The following is a 25,552-nucleotide window of genomic DNA, read 5'->3' on the forward strand; positions in this document are numbered from 1 at the left end:
ACAGTACTGTGAACCTGTAGATAGATAATAAGTGTTTTTGCTAATTACTGCTCCTATTTTGTGAATACCTTAGAGGTTTTCTTTTTCCCTACTCCCTTCCTTTCCTTCTTTTCTTCTTCTATCCCATCCCTTTGAATCAGGACCATTTTAAAAGATATTACATGGTATATTATTCATTCATTCATTTATTCAAAAAACCATGACTGAATGCCTATTAAGTGGGAAGCCCCATGTTAGGAACTTATATATGGAATATATGACACATGGTCCCTTGCCTCTGAGAGTTCACAGTATATTGAATTAACATGGTGAATATCTTAATTAATAGATGTTTTGTTTTGTTTTTTCCCGTTTCTAGTCCACAGGTAGAAGACAGTGAGGGTACTATCCAGTTTGATGGAGAAGGTTATGCTTTGGTCAGTCGTCCCATACGCTGGTACCCCAATATCTCTACAGTCATGTTCAAGTTCAGGACATTTTCTTCAAGTGCTCTCCTGATGTACCTTGCCACCCGAGACCTGGTAAAAAAAAAAAATCACACACACATATGCACACACACTGATTGAATTACACAGCCCACAAATGTCATGGGTCATTTTAATTAGTATAAAATAATACAAGTAAAGGAGAATAGATTTGTTGTGTAGCACCCAGTCATGGACGATGTTATTAATAAAAAGAAATTTTTTTGCTTTAGTAGTTATAATTCCAAACATAAACAATGCAGTTTTCCCAATCACAACCTGCTCCTTTACAATAAGAATGTAACAGACTACAAAGTACCCTGGTTTGGAATTTTGTCAAAGCCAAGCCACTATTTCAAGCTAGTTGTCTGTTCAATTATTCACATGCCTCTCAAGATACCCACATGGATAATTATTCTTCTAGGATACTAAATAATAACTTAATAGCTTACTTTGTATTCTTTCTAAAGTGCCTCGCTTATGCTAAGAGTAGGCTTTTCTTCCAATATGATCTATTATAATAGCTTCATCATAGCATTTTACATCATTAGAAACTATATTTCACACCTACAAATGGGTACTTCCTGCTCCATAAGAGCTTCTTTTCTAATATAGCCTAGAATTTCGGAAAAGAAACCATAACTGTCACAAATTCCTCAGTAAAAGCAAAAACCCATCTTTTTATGTGTGTGTGTTTGTCTAATCACTGGTGTTTTTGGCATTACAAACAGAAAGATTTTATGAGTGTAGAACTCACTGATGGACACATAAAAGTCAGCTATGATCTGGGTTCAGGCATTGCTTCTGTTATCAGCAACCAAAACCATAATGATGGGAAATGGAAATCCTTCACCCTGTCAAGAATTCAAAAACAAGGTGAGTTTTTGTAGTGATAGCACCTCAAGTACTTTAATTATCCCATTTAGTGCAACTCACCATCTAATCTCAAGGAAGATGGTGTCCATAATTGTCAGTTCTTAGAAGTTCTATAAAAAAAATGATACAGCCAATTCTTCTGCTTAGATTATTATAGGTGGTTTAGGTTAAATGTGACTGATTGAAGTGTCAGATGGCTCTTCTGTCATTTTCTTTTGAAACTCAGAGCTTAATTCTCAGGCATAAAACTGTTTCACAACTTGGAAAATTACACTCTGTAATAGGTTTGAAAAATGTTTTTTCAGGTAGTTTCAAGATTAGACACTCTCTAAAAATCTGGTAGAGAAAATGTCCATGAATCCAGGGCCACTATGAAGAATTTTCAGGGTAGCAGGCCAGAGTTCCTTGTTCCTTATTCCATTTTTTTAAGTCCAAGGTATCAAAGAAATGATCAAATGCCAAAATACTGTCTGAGGTAACAGTCATAATTGAAATATTTAATGAATCGCTCCAACACATAATCCCATGAGACCCCAAAGTAAACGGGGTATTGAAAGAAAACTAAATAAAATTTAACTGGTATTTATTAGGGTTCTGGCTTATAAACAATTACCCATTTTTCATAGTTCAGATAAATACTTCTAAATTTTCAGGAAAATTTAAGAGTTGTTGAGGAAAAATCATGATTTCACGATTTTGCCTAATATATTGGGACATAGGATAAAGAATAATGAATTTGCAATCCTAAGGTCTGGATTCAAATTCTGATCCTGTTTCTTACTTTGCTATATAATTGGGGATGAGTCATATAACCTCTCTCAGCTTCAGTTTCCTCATGTACAGAATGAAGAAGTTAGCCTAGATGGATGATCTCTAAAGTCTTTTCCAGATGTAACATTCTATCTTATAAATGTACTCATAAGAGTTCCACTTCTATGTTCATTAGCTCCAAAATTCCTTTATCATGATCTTTTATCTTCTCAACTTCCTTTTGGACTTACAACACCAAACCCAATTTTTCAACCTTACTGTTTCCTTCATTCTCCTCACCCCTCAGTTCATTCCTAGGCTATCATCTTGCTCTAGTTTTGCTCTCCCTTAGCTCAGCTTCCTGGTGAATGAGTTCAATGCCATAGTCTTCTCTGCATTATGGTCCCTTTCCTCCTTGTCCTATGGCCCATCACACCTTGCCAAATCCCAACCTTGGATTTCTACTGTGATTCACCATCATGGCTGCTATTAAAGAAATACAGTGCAAATCTGGAGAAATCACAAAATTGTGCTAAATGAGCCCACTACAAATTTAAATTATATAATTCCACTGGGCTCTCACTGCAGCATGGCAATCCTTTTACACTTCTCTAATCAATTCACTGTCTTCCTCATCCAACAGCTATTCCAAGTCTTTTTGTCCTTTCTCAGCGCTCCCAAGGCACTTTCTCCCCTCACCTTCTCAGCTGAGGACCTTGCTTCCTACTTCCCAGAAAAAAAAATTGAATCTATTTACTGAGAGCTCTCTCCTCTTTCCTTCTCTTCATCTCAAATCACTCAGACATCTTCCTCCACTATCTCTTCCTTTACCCCTGCCTCACATGAAAAGTTGGCTCTTCTCTTTGGCAAGGCTAATCTCTCAACAGACACCTCTTGATCCCACTCCTTCCCCTCTTATCCAACAGATTTCCCTTTTAATCATCCCCACTCTCTCTCTAATCTTTAATCTTTCTCTATATATCTCATATAGGGATATCCTGTATCTCCTTCATCTTTAAAGAAAACAAACAAAAATACCACCTACACTTGGTCCAACCATTCCCAATAGTTAAAGTCCTGTATATTTTCTCTCCTTTGCAACTAAATACCCTGAGAAAGCTGTGTATACTTGATGCCCCCACCCTTTACTCCTGAAAATTCTCCCCAGGTTTTCTAGATACTGTTCTTTCCTGGTTCTTCTCTTAACTACCTGCTTTCTCTCAAACTCTCTTGTTTTTCCTGCAACCTATTCTCTTTTAATTCTCTGCTCTCTCACTTAGTGACCTCATCAGCTGCCATAGGCTCGCTTATCTCCCCTATGCAAATATTTCCAGATTTACATATCCAGCTGCAATCTCTCTTCCAAGTTCTAGTCTTTCATCCTCAACTTACTCCTGGACATCTAAAACCAGATATCCTGTAGACATCACCTTCCCTCTGAGATTACATTTGTTCATTTTTCAGTCATATCTAACTCTTCATGACCCCATTTTGGGGTTTTCTGGCAAAGATAATTGGAGTGGTTTGCCATCTCCTCTTCCAGCTAATTTTACAGCTGAGGAACTGAGGCAAACAAGGCTAAGTGACTTGTCCAGGGTCACACAGCTGGTACCTATCTCAGGCCAAATTTGAAGAGTCTCCCTGACTCTAAGCCCAACATTTTATCTATTGCTCCATCTAGCTTCCTTGATATTACATTTACACTGTATATATCTTGTCGTATAATTTTTTATGTTGTGTCTCCTATTAAAATGTGAGCTCCTTCAGGGTAAATCCTGTCATTTTTATCTTTTTTTGTATGCTCAGTGCTTAGTATAATGCCTTATACATAGTAAGTATTTAAATGCTTTTAAGTGGCCAACTGATACTATGAAATATAGAGAGGTACAGTGATCACTGGACTCCAAGTCAGGAAATCTGGGTTCCAGTTCCTATCTGATTAACTTAAACAAGTTACTCCTTGGGACTCTTTTTCTTTATTTCTAAAATAATAGTTTGACTTTGATGCCATGACCTTTGTCAAATCACATAATTTCCTGGGACATCAGTTTCCTAATATGCAACATGAGGGAGTTGAAATAGATTATCTTGAAGGTCTCTGCCATCTCTAGATCTCTGATCCTAGGATTCTGTGATTCATTAACATCCAAGATCTCTTCCAGCTGTAGCATTCTCTGATTCAAAGACTAATAAAGACCCACACATGCTCTCTTCTATCATCAGCACTAAAATCGTATATCAATAGTTCATTGTTGTTGAGTCGTTTCACCATGTTTAACTCTCCATGGCCCCATCTGGGGCTTTCTTGGCAAAAACACTGGAGTGGTTTACCATTTCCTTCTCCAACTCATTTTACAACAGATGAGGAACTGAGGCAGTCAGGGTTAAGTGACTTGCCCAGGGTCATACAGCTAGTAAATGTCTGAGGCTGGACTTAAACTCAGGTCTTCCTGACTTCAGGGCCTTCATTCTATCCATTATACCACCTAGTGTGCTTGTCTTTAATCTACATAGGCACCAATGAGGAAAGAAGAGGAATGTATAAGGGCAGCTTTTATAAAGGTTGGGATGAAACCTTCTCTTTATTCTAGTTAGAACTCTCCATCCAACATGATAATTTGTTTTTTAATGGAGTCATGCTACTGATGTTTGGGTTTAGAATGAGAGGCAACTAGGTGGTACAGTGGATAGAATATACGCAGAATCAGGAAAACCCAAGTCCAAATCCTAACTCAGTCATTTTACCTCTTTCTTTTAAAAAAATATTATTCATTCACATTCTTTTCTTTTTAAATTTTGAATTGTAAACTCTTTCCTTCCCTTCCACCCCTCCTCCATCCACTGAGATTCCAAGCAATATGTGACACTTAACTTCTTTCAACCTCAGTAACTCCATCTATAAAATGGGTATAGCATTTACCTCACAGGGCTCTCATGAGGCCCAACTGAGAAAATATATGTAAAGCATTTTGTCAGACCTAAAGGCATTTTATAAATATTATCATTAAATTAACACACATAATCAAGGATAAGGAAGAGAATTATCTCCAGTAACTGAAGTTCCAAACTACAGGTAGAATACTGTTTAAACAAAACCATTAAACTGTTAAGTTCTATAAAAAGAGCTATTTCTCTATTGCATCCAAGCCCATAGACCAACACTACTCTATTGATCTGAAGAGGAGGAATTTTGTTTAAGCAGTCTAATATCACAGATACATTCACAAGGTGACTACCTTGGGCAATTTAATTAACTTCCCTGAGGCTCTGTCTGTAAAATGAAGGGTTGAACTACATGTCCTCTGAAGCTGCTTCCAGATCCAGCTCAAGATCTGTGATCTCTGATTCTGTGAGCCTAAGGTCCTATCCATTTAGCAATTATTTTTTTTGAACAAAGCTGTCATTCTTTTAGTACAACATTCATGAGCAGAATCTGTATTTTAGCATTTCTACAATGTGAAATAATCACATAATTTTGCAGTTCTTTTGGTGATTTGGAGAAATGGTATGGAGGGGGCAGATTTTTATCACTACTAATTTGATTGCTGCTAGAGGTAAATAGGTGGTACCATGGACAGAGTGCTGGGCATGGGAAGACCTGAGTTCCAATCTAGTGTCACTTACCATCTATGTGTGCATGGACAAATAACTTAATCTCTGTTTGCCTCAGTTCCTTCAACTCTAACATGGTGATAATAATACCACTTCCCTTGTGAGGTTGTTGTGAAGATCAAGTGAGATAATATTTTGTAAAGTGCCTAGCACAGTGTATTGTAGATGCTATGTAAATACTTAATCTCTTTTCCTAATACTAGGGAAACAGAAGGCAAAAACAAAAACAAAAATGTGGGGGATGGCAGAGGAATTCTATCCCTTCCTCTCAACCTTTTCTTTTCTTCACTTAGACCCTGTAAAGAAAAACAGATATTATACACATAGATTATCAGTCTCAGTGTGTGTTTGCCCTTTGTTGCCAAAGAAGACCATGCCATCAGAGAAATGATGACATGACTTGCCTTTGACTTTGTTTTGAGTGAGGGAGGACTGTGCAGGTCACCAGCCTCACTTCTCCTCCAGAGCCATCTGAATCCAGTGACCAGATATTCACCAGGATGACTGGAGATGACACAGGATGAGGCAATTGGGATTAAGTGACTTGCCCAAGGTCACACAGCTAGTGAGTGTCAAGTGTCTGAGGTGAGATTTGAACTCAGGTACTCCAGACTCCTACACTGGTGCTCTATCCACTGCACCACCTGGCTGCCCAGCACATAGATTATAATGGTACCTCAAAAGAAAACTAGGCCCAAGTTACAGGGAAGATTCTCTCATCAGAGTTCAGATTTGAGGCAGAGTAGAGCACCAGGGACTGGGTGATAGAAGCGGTGAGGAAAGGGACTAGAGATTGGGGATACTATTCTGGGGCTAGAGAGGGAGGTAACAGCCCAGCCAAGAAGGATTTAGGGTCATTCATCTTTCCCTTCTTCATCACTTCCAGCCCTGTTATCTTAGACTCAAGTTCCCCCGGACCATATGAGAAAGGGGAACAAGGTAGGGATTGAGAATTGTCCCAGGTATAAGAAATTTGAAGTAGGAAGAGGGAGGGAGTGGAGTGTTCTGTGTCCACCTGCCATTTCAAGTATGACTGGAAGTCAGAATGTCTGTAATAGAGTGTAAGTTATACTTCAGGTTTTTCTGGGAAATTCAAGAAATGTCTCATTGTTAAACCTGGGTTAAAGAAACTCCTTAAATGACCATATGCGTATTATATTCCAAACAAAGGTACACAAATCATAGACCAGATTATAGCCTAGTGGATCTTTGCTCTCCAAATGAAAGCTATCAAATGACATAATATATAGAAAAAGCTGTGTAAGCTGTCAAACACTAAATAAGTGATTTTTCCCATCATTGTCATCAGCATCTTCATCATAATCCTCTCTTCCATTTGTCCTATTTTCCCTATAAGCAGTCTCCAGGGAGGTCATTCTTCTTACCCTCCCCTACCAGTAATGGTGTAGATGTCTGATGCATTTATATCTATATGGTTATTTTAGTGAAATATTTCAAGAATCCCTGATTTGATCAAAATAGCTATTCTTTCCACCAGTGCAGACTGCAGACCCTGTAGGCCTTAGCAGACTGTTCTGAGTTCCTACAGCCCAAGAAAAGCTTCATCTGGGAGCCATCCCTCTAGAGTGAGCTACTCTTAGCTCTTTGCTAAGCTAGACATCAGTCATATTCTTTAGCCTGGTCTTTATAGCATAATAGCACAGAGAGTTTGTGTTCCTCTGTCATACATAGCCTTCAAGAGCTAAAGTCATCACCATAATGATGAGACATTGACTAAGGATTTTTGTAGAGGATTTATTTGTTTGTTTCTCCATAGAAGGAGTCACTGACTTGGACCTCTGCTTTTTCTGGTTCAGGGAAATTCCCTTCTGGTAGCTAGGTTGCACAGTTCAGGGCTTAGAGTCAGAAGGATCTGAGTTAAAATACTGCCATTTTAATGTAAACTTTAAAAAGTTTACTTTTACTATCTTTGTGAACCTGAATAATCCACTTAAACTCTCTTAGTCTCATTTCCTTCATCTGCAAAATGAGGAGGTCGAACTCAGCAGCCTCAGATGTCCCTTTCTAGTTTAAAAGCTATAACCCTATGAAGTCCCCTTCACCGATTGCCAGCAAGTCCTATACAATTTAGTCTTAAAGACGTGCCTCAGCATTTGAGTGGTAAAGTGATTTGCCCACAGTTCCTCAGCTCATTTGTATCAGAGATACAACTTGAACCCAAGGATTCCTGCCTCCAAGGCTGACCTTTTATCCATTAGACCACACTGCCTCTCTTTGAGAATATTGTTGTCGTTTGGCAAATGGCTATAATAAGATAGATTGAGAAAGCTGCTACTATACAAGTTGAGTATGAAAGTGATTTTCCTTAGAGGTAACAAAGGGGAACATTGGATATTATCAATGTTTAATATTTAAAATTTTAATTTTTTTCATCTCTTCTAGCCAACGTCTCTATTGTAGACATCGATACTAACCAGGAGGAGAACATAGCAACAATGTCTTCAGGAAATAATTTTGGCCTTGACTTGAAAGCAGATGACAAGATATATTTTGGTGGCTTGCCAACCCTGAGAAACCTGAGGTAACGCTGCTTTAAAGTGTTAACGAAGGATTCTTTTGTTCAAGTTCAGAGCTGAGAATAAGTTTTCATAGGGGGCTTTTAAATCTAACAGAACTTGGCATTTTATTTACAGTATTTACCAGTGACTGATTTAGGAACATCTTGTCTCTTTGGATTTTTAAAGAGCAAAGTCAGAAACCACCATGTATGTTAATCCAACGTGAGGCCTCAGAAGCTGGTGCATATCTTTGTTGATTTGTTTTCCTAAATTCACCTGATGAAAAAGAATTGTACCCTCGATTAAAATTTAGGACATTATCATGCTGTAATTCTCTTTTCACATTCACTGACTATAATAGCACAGTGACTAGAAATAGCTCAAAGTTCTGAAAATGATTCAGTATTCTATGGGTGCTGTATATATTTCTAACATTCTATAGCATCCTAATGGAGCATTGGAGCTCCCTATTATTAGTACTTCTCAGGCTATTCTGATTTTTCTTGTCTGCGTGTCAATAATTTTGCTTTTGCTTGTGTATGTATCTGTTCACTGAGAAACTAGGAAGCTATTTTTAGCTGAAAATGCTTTTGTTTAATATACATTTCATGACCCAGAAAAATTGCAAAATATATTATGTGGTTGAATGTATTTGCAATATTCCTGAAGAACATTGTGAAAGAGAAAACTATAAAATGCTATTGGTACTCATAAAATACTTTGAACTGAATGGAGGAGAAAGTAATAGAATTAAATACAATTCTTAACAGGAATCTTCACAATCACAGCCTTCATCATGAGTGCTAGAGACCTCCCTCCAACTTTTTATGATAAAAGGTCACATTTTAATGCCAGAGGAATTTTAAGATATTTTTGGTGGCAATTAATAGGGGAATAGAAGCGAGAGAATCCAACAGAATGCAGTTGAGAGCTGTGGAGCTGGTGATAATTTCCACACTATATAAATCAACATGAACTTGAGTCCCACATGCACATACACACACACACACACACCTGCTTCCAAGTTGTTCATTCTATTACTATCACTATTTTACACAACTGGAACTAGACGTGACCTTAAATACCACTACTTTACCATGATTAAGTATAGATGGGTATAATGATCATTGTGTATTGTGTTGGGATCCTGTTAACTAGCAAATGTTATAATGAATTTTTAATATGTCTCATAAGAAAAGCAATTGGAATTCAAATATATTTAAATATTTAGTGAATTTGTCAAGCTACTGTAATTTTCCACCACTTGAGAGTTCCTATCATTTCTTCAAGAGTTTAAAAATCGCATGTCACAAGTTCTATAACTACATTCTGTCAGGAATGAATGAAATATAGCCAGAATAGGCCTGTCCATCTGAGCCAGCTTCATGTGAACATAGTGATGATGCCCAGCTTGTCACAACCCCAAAGTGACCTTGCAAAAACTTAAATGCAATGAAGAGCCTGAGAAACTGAAAGAGAATAGGTCTCTTAGTTGACTTTGTTAACTATGTGCCTAATGTATGTTTTCTACTTTAAAAATCACTATTTTCATAATGCAGCACTTTATAATTATGAATTCATCCCTTGTCACATTATTTCAAAATACTGTATTTCACCACATAGTCATTGCCTCTGCATATCACACCCTGTTTTTTTGGTCCAAAAACTGGTTTATAACCTTTCATCATGTAATCGTCACATGGTATAATTCTGTTTGTCACGCTGCTTAAAAGATAAACAGAGCAGCAGCGTATTCACCCATGGTATATGGATATGCATTTATCTCTCCTGCACTGCAAGCCCCGAGCCTAGAATTCTCTGCACATACACATTGTCAGAATTCAATTTTAGCATATATTCTCAAGTATTCCATGCATCCTAATCTTAACACCAAAGACAGTTTAGTAGTAAGTGACTTTTAAGTAACACTGGCAAAAATTTTTAGAAAAAGCTTCACATAATGGTCACATCCCACTTTTTTGCAAAAAAATTGGCATAAAATCTATGACAATTATGTGGTGAAATATGGTAGCCTTTAGATATACTTTTGAGATTGTTCAGAGAGCCAAGAACTTACAGACACATAATTTGTCTATTGTGATCCCAATGATGTGATCTAGTACAAGATGCGCATGGTGGGGCACAGAGTACTTGTACAGGTGTTGATGGCCTCAGACTTCTTGAAAAATTAACACCTACAAGATATCAGGGAATCTTTAAGATTAAAGATAGATCCATATCTACAACCACTCTTCAGAACAGGGATTCTTAACCTTGGGTAGGGGAACTTTTTAAAAAAATTATGATAACTGCATTTCAATGTAATTGGTTTCCGTTAAAAGCAATCCTACGTATTTTGTTTTATGCATTTACGAATAGTATTCTGAAAAGGACTGCATACGCTCACCAGGGTGTACCACTGGGTTCTCGTTCAGTGGATAGATCATTAAACATGAAGTCAGGGGTGACCTGATTTCTAACCATGCCTCTAATCCTTCCCACCATGTGACCCTAGGTGAATCATGTGACCACTCTCAAATTTAGTTCTCTCATCTGAAAAATAAGGATAATCATAGCATTTGTCACATAGGGTTGTGAGAATGAAATGGGATAATACATGTAAAGCACTTTGCAAACCTTAAAGTTCCATATAAATGCTTGCTATTCATTAGATTATCAAAGGAGTCCCTGATACAGAATAAAAAAAGGTTAAGAATTCCTTCTAGAATAATAACAAACAACTAAAGGCATATTTTTCAGAGCAAATGGTAAGGAAAAGCAGTAATATCATTCCTATAATTTACCTATAGAATGTGATGGGGGAGGGGCATATTTATGTATCTGTTCCCTGGCAGATTTTGTGCTTATTTTTTATTGTTGATCAGTATCCATTCAGTATTCAGAGATTAATAAAACTGTTTTCTTGTCCCCTAAATGGAATGTATTTATGAGTAAACGTTCTCTTTCTTTTTTCCCCTTATCCTAGTATGAAAGCCAGGTAAAATTTACATTTATGCATGCCTCCTTCAAGTGCATGGGTTGAGTAAGTACAGCTTTTTAGAGAAAGCAGCAGCGCAGAAAGCACATTGACGCTGTTGCCAGCTATTATCTTGAATACATTTCATAAACAAGTGGTTCTTCTGTGAAACCCTTTTCCTGCTGTCTTTCCTTTACAAAGATCCACTCTCTGTAGGACATGCGCTTTACAATGGTTTTCTAAGAGTGGAAATGGACACATTCTGATCCGCCTGCTGTGCCTTGCCACATCCATTTTATCACCAATGCCATACGCTTTGAAGGCAACTATCCAGGCTCATGGGTATAACCTATGGCCATGAACCAGAGTAAAGTGAACTGGCCTACACATGGATCAAACCCATGACTTTGATCTCCAAGACTCATGCTCTCTGCTAAACAGCCCAACCTGCTCTCCCAGCGCTTAGCATTGCGGTGTTGCTTTTTGCAGACCTCCAGGTATGCACATTCCTTCATAGCCCTCCGAAGGTTCTCTGCACAGCTGTTGATGCTTTGCTGTGTTTGTTCGGAATTAATTCTGGAGTTGGCTAAAAGGAATATGTATACAGACTGTAGTTAAAACTACTGTGACAGATGTTTTCTCAGTATAATATAGCTTACAACAAAGTAACCTGAGGTAAGGTCCCCAAACTTTCCAGAGCCATTGTTTCTTGTTTTTAGCCAAGAAATACTGTAATGTCTGGTCAAACCCAAAGAGATCTGACAGTCTGAATCACTATTGTTAGGAATAAAATCCAGCATTTTGGGCCCAGTTTCAGTAAACTGACTGCCAAATTTCTGGGCAAGAGATAGAGAATCAGATTCTCTATGAGGAATATATTCATCTAGAGAAATATTAAAAGGAACTGGGATCCAAAAATTAAAGTACAATAGAAAGAAAGACAGGCAATTTGAGTGAACCAGGTGTTTTTTCATGTATGTGACAACTGGTTAAATTGCTAGAGGGTGCTGTGCTTGCTGAAATGCAAAAGGTTTTCACTAGAAACATATGCTAATGAAAATGTTCTGGGATGAACTTGTGTTGCTTTGTAATTGTGTCCTTGAATGACATCCTTGAGTAGAGTAGAGTAAAAATTGGAGCTTTATCTTTATGAGTGATATACAGGAAACAAGATTTCCTTCTCTCTTTCCGCCCATCATTATGTAAGAACTTATCTTCTATGATTTCCACCTTATGAAGTCAGCTGAATGATTATGTTTTTAAACTGTTATTTACATTTCCATAAAAGAATCAATGAAAAGAGGGTTAATTAGTACACAGGGGTTCTACGACCTTGATGAGTCAATCTCTCTTTCTCACTATGGAAGTGAATGCATACAGCCAAGGAGATACATGAGCTTCTTTGGGTTCCAAAAACTATGCGAGTTATTTTAAGGGCTCTACAGAAAAGAAATAATCACCAGAAAATTAAGTGTTTCCTTCCTAGAGAACTCAGTGAGTTAATAGAAAGGATCTTAAGATCAGGAAAACATTATCAGAAATAACCAAGCATATCCAGGGAGAGAGACTGAGGCTGTAACAAGAATCTGGCACCAGATAAAAGTCTGCCAGCATCTGATTTGTTCCCCCAGTCATTCATGTCCTGGGGTGCTTTATTCACTGGATCACAGTAGATCTACATCTCTTTTTGGCCATATGTGTAATAGAAGAAGCATTGAACTGGAGTTAGGAGATACGAGCTTTAATTCCAGTTGTGCCTTTATGTCACCCAACACAAGTCACATCCTTTGTGGGCCTCAGTTTTCCCATCAATAAAGTGAGAAAGGAAAGTGAGCCCACCAATCTCTAAGGGTTTCTTCCAGCTCTTTGTTTCTTTGATTCTCTAAATGCTTCCATTGGATATGTATTAGCTAGCTAGTTAGCTATTTGGTAACAAGTAGAATTACATTAACTATAATCTTATGTAGAATCATTTGTTAATATTGGTTGGATAGTTCTTGCAAATGCTAATGAGTAGCTCATAAATATACATTAAGTGTGCCTCTTGGCTTTATATACAGCAGAGATATGCTGAAGCAACTTCAGGGCACAGCAGTGACTTACTAACCTCAAAGTAAATGGATAAAATTGCTACATTTAAAGAAGTGAGGAACAAGAGGAAGGAAGGAAGGAAGGAAGGAAGGAAGGAAGGAAGGAAGGAAGGAAGGAAGGAAGGAAGGAAGGAAGGAAGGAAGGAAGGAAGGAAGGAAGGAAGGAAGGAAGAAAAGGAAGAAAAGAAGGAAGGGAGGGAGGGAGGGGGGGATGAAGGAAGGAAGGAGGAAAGGAAGGAAGGAAGGAGGGAAGGAAGGAAGGAGGGAAAGAAGGAAGGAAAGAAGAGAGGGAGGGAGAAGGGAGGGAGGAAGGAAGGTAGAAAAGGAAAGGGAGGAAGGAAAGGAAAGACTTTATGTATAACATAATAAATCCTTTTTTCCCAATCTTATGAGTGAAAATATGAAGTGTCATTTCTTCTTGGCATGTGTTATTGCTTTAATCTAGACTAAGGACCTTAGCGTTGAATCTTTTCAAAAAACGTTATCAAGGATGAATAAATGTACTGGCTTTTGTTAGAATTGGGAGCTTTAAAAAGAGATCTAATTTTATTCTATCCTTTGATTAGAAAAAAAAAGAGATATTAAAAAGAAAAATATTTCATTTTTAATTGAAGGTACCAGAATCAAAAGACTTTGAATCTTTTAGCAAATATTTCCTTACAGGAGTTTTTTCCTTATCAATGGGTTTATTCAGTCTTCAAAGTTGTATGTTGCTTAGAGGGGAAAATAAAACTACTTGCTTCATAGCAAAGAACTGAGCACAGGGTAGGACCTTAGAGCATGCCTGATTGGTGGTCATGTGTTCCATTTAAATACTATGTGCAAGTGCCAGTGCAAAGAGAAATTTGTTCAGAGACTTTTCTGGTTGGATGATTACCTTGATATTTACTTGATAAATTGAGTAGATTCTGAAAAACAAAATGTGCTGTGTTCATGTGTGTACATGTATGCATATGTATGTCAGCAGCTGTGCTTTTTGCTTCATATCTCTTGCTGTGTAACCACAGGAATCATTCTATTAGCTGCCAAACTGACATTCCTATTGTTTTTATTTTATTTTGAAAGGCCTGAAGTCAACTTGAAGAAATACGCTGGATGCCTTAAGGATATTGAAATTTCACGAACACCATATAATATACTCAGTAGTCCCGATTATGTTGGTGTAACCAAAGGATGTTCGCTTGAGGTTGGTTTGTTTGTGTTTACCTCCAAGATGGACTCATATGTATTTTTAACCACCTGGATAAGATATTCTACTGTCTGAATAAATGCCTTCAGATAGATTCTTTCTCCACATCCCATAGGCCATAATATTGCTATACATGAACTGTAAAGTGGCTTTTTTTGCTTCATGAATTTCCATTGCCAAAATAAGTTGATAAAATAATGATTCACCAAATAATTATCCATGTTCAGCAGTTTGTCTATAGCTTGGATCCAGGATCTCTTTCATATAAATCAAAGCTATCTTAAGGCAGGGAAACTCCAAACCTAGATCTTTGCATCCCACAATTTGTTAGTGTTGGTATTAAGGAAAAATCTAATTTTATACTTTCTTTCACTGGGTGGCAGAATCTGGATCCTCTAAAATATGTTGACAAGTTATGGGCTAAAATGGGCTAAATCTATTAATCAATCTATAAAGATAAAATTATATTGGAATAAAGGAAAAGTCCTAGACTTGGATTCCAAAAAGCAACTGCACAATTATAGGATGGTGATGGTAGCATGTCTAGAGAAAAGTGTGAAAACATCAAGCTACTTTAGTAAAGAACTAGCTTAATTCATTATCCATTTAAAATATGACAAGGCAGTCAAAAAGGCAAGAGGCATAGCAGCCCAGACCAGTATCTTTGCCTTTGTCAGAACACATGTGAAGTATTTTGTTCAGTTTGGGCCCCTCCTTTTGGGAAGCACATTGTTAGATTCAAAGGCAGATAACCAGAATGAGGAAGAGACTAGAAAACGTGCCATATGGCAATTAGTTCTAGAAATTTGGGATTCAGTCAGTCGTTTTCCAGTCATGTCTGACTCTTTGTGACCCTATTTGATGTTTTCTTGGCAGAGATACAAAAGTGGTTTCCCATTCATTGCCTTCTCTAGCTCATTTTATAAATGAGGAAACTGAGGCAAAACAGGGTGAAATGACTTGCCCAGGGTCACACAGTTAGTTAGTATCTGAGGCCAGATTTGAACTCATGGAGATGAATCTTCCTCACTCCAAGCGCAGCACAAAGAAACATCACTTTGTTCCTGAAGCTTAACATCCTCATATATTTAACTGTCATGAAAAAGAGAGATTAAACCTATTCCTCTTAGTCCTAGAATTAGGTACAGTGGGTAGGAGAAGAAGAAAGGCAGATTTGAGTTTGAGGAAAGGAAGCAGTTCCTTACCAATATAGCATACTAAAGACCTCTAGGGTCCCTGTCAACTCTGGGATTCTGTGAAGAAACATCAAAGGCTTGAAGGAACCCCCTTGAACTGAGATTCTCCAGTATTACTCTGTCCATAACATATCTACTCAGCTCTTCCTGAAAACCATAGAGAAAATTAAAGGAACCAGTCCCTTCCCACCACATGGTACCACTTGACTGTCTTGTACGTGGCTGTTCAAAAGTAGTAATGTTATCATCAGAACAGAAGTTTGCACATATGAGAGTGAAAAACACCCCTGTTCTTTGAAAGAGTGAGTGTAAATAATAGCCAACTTTATCAATTACTAAGAACATCATGGAAACTCCAAAGTCATTCATTTTCTTTAAAATGATTTAAGTCTAAATAAAAGACTTTTAGACACACTGAAATGAAATTATAATTCATTCAACTTCCTTCAACCAAGAATGTTTGTTCCTCTTCTTTCTGGAAAACATGTACAGAAGTTGTGGCTACAACACCATTTCTTCTAACTGCTACAATCTCTGGGGTCACATGGCTCCCCACTTTAGGAATTCTTTGTCCATTGTACCACTGCCAATCCCAAGAAGCCATTTCTGGGTCTCAAGGGTTTTGCCATTGTCTCTCCTTATCTGCCATCTCTGGCTCTTCTGCCAAGCCTCCAGCACATCTCTTCCCGCTGAGAGATATCTATCCTCCTCTCAAACAAGATGTGCTAAAAGCTGCTCAGGTCAGCATAGATTTCAAAATGAATATTGGACTGACACAACTCCTTTATGTACCAAATTAGAACTCAGAGAAGTTAAGGGGGAAAATCAAGTCGCATCTATCAATCTGACTATACAATTTCAATATTAAACAAAGACTTCCACAAGTACAGTTGATACTATATTTTAAGAGCCAAGCCACCTTTGGCTCTTAAAATTCTGTCTCTCAGACTCTTACTGGTACCTCAGGGCTTCTACTGTTCATACCACTGAATTGATTTAGAGCTGCAAATTGGAACACCAAATCATAGAGTGGGACCAGCTCTGCCACAGTGATTCTAGATGCACCCTGGGAAGCCTGGGGATAAGAAAAAGGGAAATAGAGATGGAATTTAATCTTAAAGAAATGGCCCTGAGTTCCTAGAAGAAAGTTTTACTAAGAACTTTAATCTTCCAAAGCCCAGCTCTCATTCACATTCAGAAGAGATACATAGGGATGAAAAATTGGCTATAAAATGAATAGCCTGTGTGCTTGAAATGATCATTCTGTACAGTCACTTTTTAGTAAACAGGAATTATTTTGCAACTGGCGGATGAAGCGGAGATTCAGTGTGGATAAATGTTGAAAAAGGAACAATTGACCATACAGTAGTTTTATCTGAACTATCCCAAGTTCCTTGATTTGAAAATTGCAATAGAAAGCTCAGGAGATTATGCCTTCTACTAATACTGGTCATTTAAATGCCTTTGCTAAACCAGAAATATTATAAGGATAGTCTGCCTCCTAAAAGGCTCTTTCTTTTATGGCCAGAAAAGCTAGAGATTTTGACAGCTGATCAGTTAGCATAGCTAACTTCTTTTTTTTTAATTTCCAGAAAGGATCAAACTGGCCTTGGTAATTTATTAAATCACATAACAGTGATTGATTTATTAGCTTGTGACAAAGTGTACATCATATGTTAATAATACCTGCCAGTCTTGATTGCAGTAGCAGTCCAGTAATGGTAAACAGGCCATCCATATTTATGCTTTATTTATGTTTGGTTCATCAGTAAAACATTAATAATCAGTTGATGAAATGAAGGAGAATGATTAATTTTCAGTTTTTTCAAGTCAGATGTAACAAACCCTGAAATCTCAAAATGGGATACAAAGCAATATTCATCTTTTATTATTTGATAGAAAAGCTATGGAATAAAAGTTCACAGTTCACAACTCTGATCTAATCTTAAAGCTGGCCATTTGGGTCAAAGTTAAATCTGAAAAAAAAATTTTAATATTATTCAAGTATTCATTTGTTCACTTGCTTTCTATGATACTTATATTTCTTCATAACATTAAGTTGCTTATGCTTTGCCCTCTTAGGTTACACTATATGTATCTATGTTGTATGTGTCATATATATGTATATATATATATATACCAATATGTGTGCATGTCATCTCTCACCTTAGGACATAATCTCCTTGAGGGAAGGAATGGTTTCACTTTTGTCCTTAAATCGCTTCCACTTAGCACAAAACCTGGCACACAGTAAGGGTTTAATAAATGGTTGTTAAATGATTGATGTGTCTGCTTGTCCAGAACTTAGCACATAGTAGGTACTTAATAACTGTCCTTTTTGGTTTTTTTTTAGTGGATCTGAAAGTGAGGTGAGACTGGACAGGAGAATTCATTTGTATTCTCATTTCTAACAGTTATTTCCCTCTTTCTCTACACAGAATGTTTACATTGTTAGTTTTCCCAAGCCCGGATTTGTAGAGCTTCCACCAGTACCCCTGGATGTTGGCACGGAAATCAACCTTTCCTTCAGCACCAAAAATGAGTCTGGGATCATTCTTCTAGGAAGTGGTGGAGCTAATAACTCACCAAGGAGAAAACGCAGACAGACTGGACAGGTACGAAGAGATAGAGCAAATAGTGTTTGTGCCCGCACGTTCTTGGGTATCTCTTTAGTGAATATATGGGCAAGGCATTTGGAGTTTATGGCTTGTTATCATTTTATTTTTACTCCTGCTAAAGAAGAAAAGCTTGACAACTTTTTTTTTGGTAGTTGGTAGCAACACCAGTTTCACTTCTTACCTGAAACCATGCTAGTTTATTCATAATCATAATAATAGCTAGGATTTATATAGTGCTTCAAGGTTTGCAAAGTGCTTTACAAATATTATCTCACTTGATTCTAACAGCAAGTCTGGGAGGGAGGGAGGTGCTATTATTATTTCCTATTTTACAGATGAGGAAATTAAGTCCCATAGCTAGTAAGTGTCTGAGGCTAGAATTGAACTCAAATCTTCGTAACTCCAGGTCCACTGTGTCAACTAAACTGTATTTGCCAATATTCATACCTACCTCTGTTCATGAATAATTTCATTTCTCATTTACATAAAAATCTCCATTATAATTTTTTTGAGTTAGCTTATCAAGAAGCAAGAAACAGGAATTTGTTTTCTTTATACCAAAATATACATATAAGTTGTGCGTGCCCAGAAAAATATGTAGTCTACTACCAGGAAATTTTCCCTTCCACATCATGACTTTCCCCATCACAGTTTTTGTATATCACAGGTCAGCATAAGAAATTAAATGGGAATTTGGGGGGAGATTTGCAGAAGTTGCAGATGACACTCCAAGGCTGGCAGATGACACACAAAAGGAAGTTTAGAAACTCAGAAATGTATAAAATATATGTACAATATTGTATAATGTCAATATATTTTATCTTTTAATACCATAATAATTCAAACTTCCCTGGTACAAAAAGAAGGCCAACAAGTTTTATGCAGATTTTCAGATTGGAGGGGGGCGCAGCACAATCCCTAAGACCACCCCCCCAAAACCTACCCCAAGTGGAAGGGATAATTGTAATCCTATTCCCACTATTCTTTCTGACCCAAATGCAAAACTAACTCTGGTGATGGAGGGAAGACTTGACATGGAAATTAAATTACTGTGGAATCTAAAGCCAAGGGAAATGTTGCCTCATTATTAAGGGAAATTTGGCAAGTCTATGAAGAGCTTCCGATACAATAAACCACCTACATCATTTCCAAATTTCTGGTCTATGGGCTTGACCTTGGGCAATCCAACTTCTATTCAAGGTTAGGAGATCTCACGCTAAATCAGCACCAAGGCAATACTTCCCTCCTTGATTCATAAATATTTTATCTCCCATGATAAGTCTATGCTTGAATAGCAATGCAGCATAGAGAATTAGTTTTCATTATTGCATTGGAATTTTAAAAAAAATTTGTACTGAAATTGTGACTTTATCAGTATAGGAAACTTCCAATGAGAAAACCCCCTCTGCCAATATATATCAGCAACCTATACTCCAGAATGTCTGGGGACCTGGAGAAGTAAAGTGACTTACCTTGAGGCTCCTACAGCCACAGTATGCCTCGGAAGCAGTTCCTGAAACAGGTCATCCTGACTCAGAGGTCCGAACTCTATCCATTATGACAAGCTGTTTCTCAGTAACAATAACAATAATAACATTATCCATCAATGAAGTAATATTTAGAGACTGTAAACAGCTTTCTAGAATGGGCTTCCATAATAAGATAATAATTTTTATCATAAATAGATGATTTCTCTGCGTGCCAGCTCCAAATTTCTATTACTCAGTGCCAACCAAATCAATTCAAATCAACAACACTTAGACTGTGCTTAGAAAATAGATTTTTCCCTCTTATTAAAAATGTCCCATAAGCAATCTACTATAGCCCACTAGAAAATTAGAACTAACTTTAGAGTGATCCAATTATTTCTACATTTTAAAAATAGAGCGCCCTCCTAGAACAGTCATCCAAAAATACTGCTCTTAGGAGTGAAAAAGTGAGTTTATAATAGTCAATTTCTGTTAGTCACAGGATCTGTGCTTTTCAAATTGGCCTATTTTCAAAATATACATTCTTGTCCATCACATTCAACAATGACATTGCCAGCAAATTTCATAAAGATAGATTTGGGCCTTGAGCATGTTCAGTTACTTGGCAGAATTTGTTGACTTGAGATAAGCAGGGTTTAGAAGAATTTTGTTATTTTTTTTAATCAATCAGACAAAACATTTCTTAAATGACTATGACACGGTTAGCCCTTTCTTCATAAGCCATGAGCAGAAGCCCAAATCTTCAGAATATTCTGTGTTCAACACAGCTATTTCCTACTGAGCTAGAGAGGAAATCATTGGGGCTATTGTGAATATATGATTCCAATTCCTCAATGCTGAGGAGAATTTTTAGGGAACCAAGGGAACATTGTACAGTCTAACACACATGCTCCATGAGTAACGGAGTGATACCTGACATTAGCTTTAGGAAACATAACTGTATCCAAACTCCCTGGGGTCTGTAACCAGATACCAAAACCATCCTGGTTGCTATAGTAACCATGGCAAGAAGAAAGCAGGCACATTTTTTGGAAGAAAAATTGTTTTCCTCCCTTCTGACTATGGAATAAAAAGTTACACATTTGTGATAACAATCTATTCAACCAGCTAGCATAACATACCTTCAGTTTAAACTGCTCAAAATGCCATGAGCTTGAGAGCCTGACTAAATCTTTAAAAACCAGCTGGAGCCTTTATCCCATCAATTTTATAACATTACTTCTACATGTGGATATGAGAACCGAGACTTTTATTTACACTTTAGGTTCTTGTCAGCTTTATTAAGAGCCAGAAGGTATTCACTGACCTAGTGCATGTACCAGAAGGATTATACAGTAGAAGGACCATCAGATTTGGAGTGAAATGTCTCAAAGCTTCCAATCTCAGCTCTGGATTCTAATGCATGACCTCCAGCTAGTCACTTCACCTATATGGCTGCATTGTCATCATTTGTAAAATGAGAATATTGAGCTATACAGCTCTGAGGTCCTTTCCAGTTACAGATCTGTAGTCCTATGACCTTTCCTCTCTCAGAGACAGCCATTGCCTTCAACATGGTAGCTAAGTGGCACAGTGGATTAAGTGTTAGACTTGGAATCAGAGAGCTCTGAGCTCACATACTGCCTTAGACAGTTAAGAGCTGTGTGCATGTAATCTCTTTCAACCTCAGTTTCCTCATCTGTGAAATAGGGAAAATAATAACGCCAACTTCATAGGACTCTTGTGAAGATCAAATGAGATGACACATGTAAAGCGTTTTGTGAACCTTAAAGGAATATACAACTGTTAACTATTGTTATTACATATGTGTTACATTATATTATGTATTACTATGAATAGGTTACTATTACATCACTATTGCCTTATAATTATACTATGTGTTATAATTAATACATCATTCTCACATCATTATTATACCTTATTATTATATATATTATTATTACTGTTAGCACATCAGTGCTCTGAATCTTGACCATTATACTGCTTTTCACACCACTCCTGCCTTCTGGCTTTATGTAGCAGGTAAAATGGTAGGTGTGTGAGTCGAATGCCTGCCTTTGTTTGGAAGTCTGCCATGGTATTAAGGGAAAGGAGCCATTTGGCTGTCTTCTCTCAGAGATAGGATCCCAGAACAGTGGCATGTGTAGACCTCTCCGCACACATCTGTGACTAAGTACTACTTCTGACTGCATATGATCTCAACTAACAGCCATCCATCCAACCACTACAGGCCTACTATGCTATATTCCTGAACAAAGGCCGCCTGGAAGTGCATCTCTCCACCGGAGTAAGGACCATGCGGAAGATTGTGGTCAAGCCAGAGCTAATCCCATTTCATGATGGGAGAGAACATTCCGTTCATGTGGAAAGAGCAAGAGGGTAACATGTTTTTAACTGCAATCCAAGGACAGAGTCAAATGAAGCTTCTTCCTTAACAGTAGACTGCTTAAAAGTATACGTGTTTAGCTGCTTTTATTGAGCTTTTAGCAACTTGATTTTACCTCTTTTAGAACTTTTATACTTTAGAGACATAAAATTGTTAATAGATTATCATCTACTTTAGACATTTAGGACTTTGCTACTAAATGTGTTACTTGCTACATGAAAGGCAGGAAAGCACCCTGAATAGTACTGGCTTCAGAGTCACAAAGGACTAGGCTGAAGACCTGTCTCTGCCACATTCTTCTTTGTGATCCTGGGCAAGTCTCATAAAGCCTCAGTGTCCCCAGGCACCTCTTTAAAATTAAAAATTGGAGAGTGGGTACAGACCTTGGGAGAAGCAGTTGCCTCACTTGGAGTTCCCTTTTCCAGTGAAATTAGAAGTCCAGTAAAAAAAAAAAATCACTAAATAGTTGTCCATTGATTCTCATCTATCTTAGGTACTTAGTAGCTTTGCTACTAAATTTATTATTTGCTGTATGAGAAGCAGGAAAGCACACTGAATATAATACTTGCTTCAAGTAAGGAAGGACTTGGTTGAAGGTGAGCAGGCTTGAGGAAACAAAACAAAACAAAATCATTCTCTCTTTTACCTAATATAAATTAATAAATGACTCCTTTCTTGCCAACCCAAGAAAGCTGTCTTCCTGACCTATGGATGAGCCAGTGAGCCTTGGATATTCCCATTATTCATTTCCTCAAAAGATTTCCATAGTTCACTTTTATCCTGTTAGAAAAAGCATCTGTATCATTTCTTTGTGTTCTTTTTGATAGCCCAAAGGGAAAAAAATCAGGCTAGCCTGCATATTTATCAGGTAAATAAAAACAAAATTAAAGACTTGGGGTGACTTTCTTAAAGTCATATTGCAAAGTAGGCAACCTCACTCTAGCATATTGGCAATTTCCTGGTTAGATTGAATGCTGAGAAAGAAACTGGAAGTCAAATTTGTTGTAATCAAGAATGCAAAGAATAGACTTAGACACTTAACAGCATCAATGCATAGGAACTGGGCAAGTCAGCAAAGGCTAACCTGTAGCACATCTCATTCATTCAGCATATATTATTGAATTTCCTAGATAATGTGGAGAATACAAAGTCATTGCCCTCAAGTTTCCAGTCTAATGGGGTGACATGGCATGTATATGAATAACTATAATACAAGGTAAATGATGAGCAAATCAAATTTCTTGGGAAGTTTATAGAAGGGAAAGCTCTCTTCTACAGGGAGGAAGAGAAGGGGAGAGCTAAGGCATGGCTTCATAGCCCAAGTGACAAGTGAGCTGAGCTTGCAGAAAGAATAGGAATTAAAGCAACTGAAAATGGAAGAAAGCAGGAAGAGGAGAAAACATTTCAGACAAAGAACCACATGAGCTAGAAAAAGAGGCAAGACAAGAGAAATTCCTCAGGAGAATAGACTGTGTCTTATTTATCTTTGTTTATCCTTTACAGATTGGCATGGGCATTTTGTTTTGTTTTTCCTAATAGGTGTTTGTAAAGCGAACATTTGAGATTGCATGGGTTGCCTTGTTTAACTCTCTTATACAATTAGAGATGTCCTGTTCTATAAGGACTAGCTAATCATTCCAAATGACCACTGGTTCAGGGGTAGTCAGAATTTCACGTGAGCTATCTGAACACATAATGATGTAAGGGGAAAAAGCATGGTTTGGAAATCAGATTTAGGTTGGAATTTATTACCTATGTCACCTGGGGACAATTTTTTCTGGGCCTCAATTTTCCTCTCTGTGTGATGAAGAAATTGGACTAATCTCTAAAATCCTTCAGTTCTAAATCTTATCAGTTTCTTCCAACTACTAAACTAGTCTAAGATTCAGACAAAAATATGTAAAAGAGAAATTTGGGTATGTTGCTTCCAGTTTCTTCAAGTCTTAGACCTAAATATGTCACCTTTTTTTTATTCCCTGGAATCTACCAGAGGTGTTTAATGAATGCTTGTTAGTCTGCCCAAATCTTCAGAAATGCTTTGTGGTTATTGTTATTCAGTCATTTTCCATTATGTCTGACTTTTTGTCACTCCATTTGGGGTTTTCTTGGCAAAGATACTGGAATAGTTTGCCATCTCCTTCTCCAGCTCATTTTATAGATGAGGAAACTGAGGCAAAAAGGGTTAGGTGACCTACCCAGGGTCACCCAAGTAGGACACGTCTAAGGCCAGATTTGAACTCAGGAAGATGAGTCTTCCTGATTCTGAGATCAGAACGCTATCCACTGTGCCACCTAGCTGACCAAAAATGCTTTGGAAGGCTGAAAAAGGTCTCTTTGAAGAACTTTTAAGCCCTATGTCTGATTTTAGTCTAGTGCTCACAGAAAGAAAAAAAAAAAACTAATGACCACAAGCACAAAAACAGTGTTGGAACTTGCTGTTCTCAAAATATTTTAGTAATCAAATTTTTAAAAATTTTCCCTTTTTTTGGTCCAGACCTGTAATTTCATTGGTTAGGAAACCCCTCATGAGGAAATTACATCTACCAATATAGAGTGGCTCCTGGGGCCCTTGGAGGTTAAGTGACTTACCCAGGATCACCCAGATTTTATGTGTCATAGACAAGACTTCAAACATAGACCTTTCCTACAAAATGAGGCAATATCTCTGCCTCTGTCTCTATCTGTCTCTCCTCTCTGTCTCTCTCTGTCTCAGTCTCTTTGTCTCAGTCTCTCTGCGTCCCTCTCACTCTCACTCTCACTGTCTTTCCCTCTCATTCATTATGCCACACTTTGATTCTCTAAGAAGTTATCACTGAAAATCCCAGGCTGCATTGAATCCCCCAAAACCAGGTTCCTGCACTATGGCGTCCTCTGAATAGGTGTTTTTATAAGAAGAGGATTTATTGAATCTAACCTCCCAGCTGTAAACTGTCAATGCAGCTTTTATTAGATTAAGCACAGTGTACATTGTAAGCTCTTCACTCAGTTAATTGTCCATATAAACAAACAGTTTTGTTGTTCACAGATAATTATCTACTAGTGTAGTGGACACATCAGTATATAGCTACTGAACTTGGTGCTAAAAGTAAAACACATTTTCTACTATATTGTCTCAAAAAACACTTGCAGATCAAAAAAGGATGAACATTCCATTACTTAGACTACGAACAGAATTGAGAATGGCTGTTCATGCATTAGAATTAAGAGCAAGTTGACCAGACATTTTCAATTTTTTTTTTATATATGTGAGAGAGATATGAGGATCTATTTTTTAGTGACTATTAGAGAATTAAGATATCTATCCTCTCCACTCTCATATTTTTTGTTCCCTTTCCTCTGTTCAAAACTCTCTATTAGAAGAACATCAAGGCTTTGGAATGGCTCC

The 25,552-nt window shown here is 37.4% G+C and overlaps 1 protein-coding gene across 2 annotated transcripts in view; it reads left to right on the plus strand.

Moving 5' to 3' along the window:
• Nucleotides 1-25,552, plus strand: part of LAMA2 (laminin subunit alpha 2) — a 795,715-nt gene that overhangs the window by 738,543 nt on the left and 31,620 nt on the right. The window contains exons 50-56 of one of the 2 annotated variants that reach the window (XM_072637652.1): nt 359-521; nt 1,196-1,340; nt 8,106-8,244; nt 11,208-11,219; nt 14,354-14,474; nt 18,112-18,288; nt 22,012-22,160. In XM_072637652.1, the coding sequence (XP_072493753.1) occupies nt 359-521; nt 1,196-1,340; nt 8,106-8,244; nt 11,208-11,219; nt 14,354-14,474; nt 18,112-18,288; nt 22,012-22,160 (906 nt within the window). The remainder of the gene's footprint in view (nt 1-358; nt 522-1,195; nt 1,341-8,105; nt 8,245-11,207; nt 11,220-14,353; nt 14,475-18,111; nt 18,289-22,011; nt 22,161-25,552) is intronic. The other variant, XM_072637653.1, reaches the window with a different exon arrangement.

Source organism: Notamacropus eugenii, chromosome 2 (assembly GCF_028372415.1).
Source record: "Notamacropus eugenii isolate mMacEug1 chromosome 2, mMacEug1.pri_v2, whole genome shotgun sequence".
In the NCBI taxonomy this organism is placed as follows: domain Eukaryota; kingdom Metazoa; phylum Chordata; class Mammalia; order Diprotodontia; family Macropodidae; genus Notamacropus; species Notamacropus eugenii.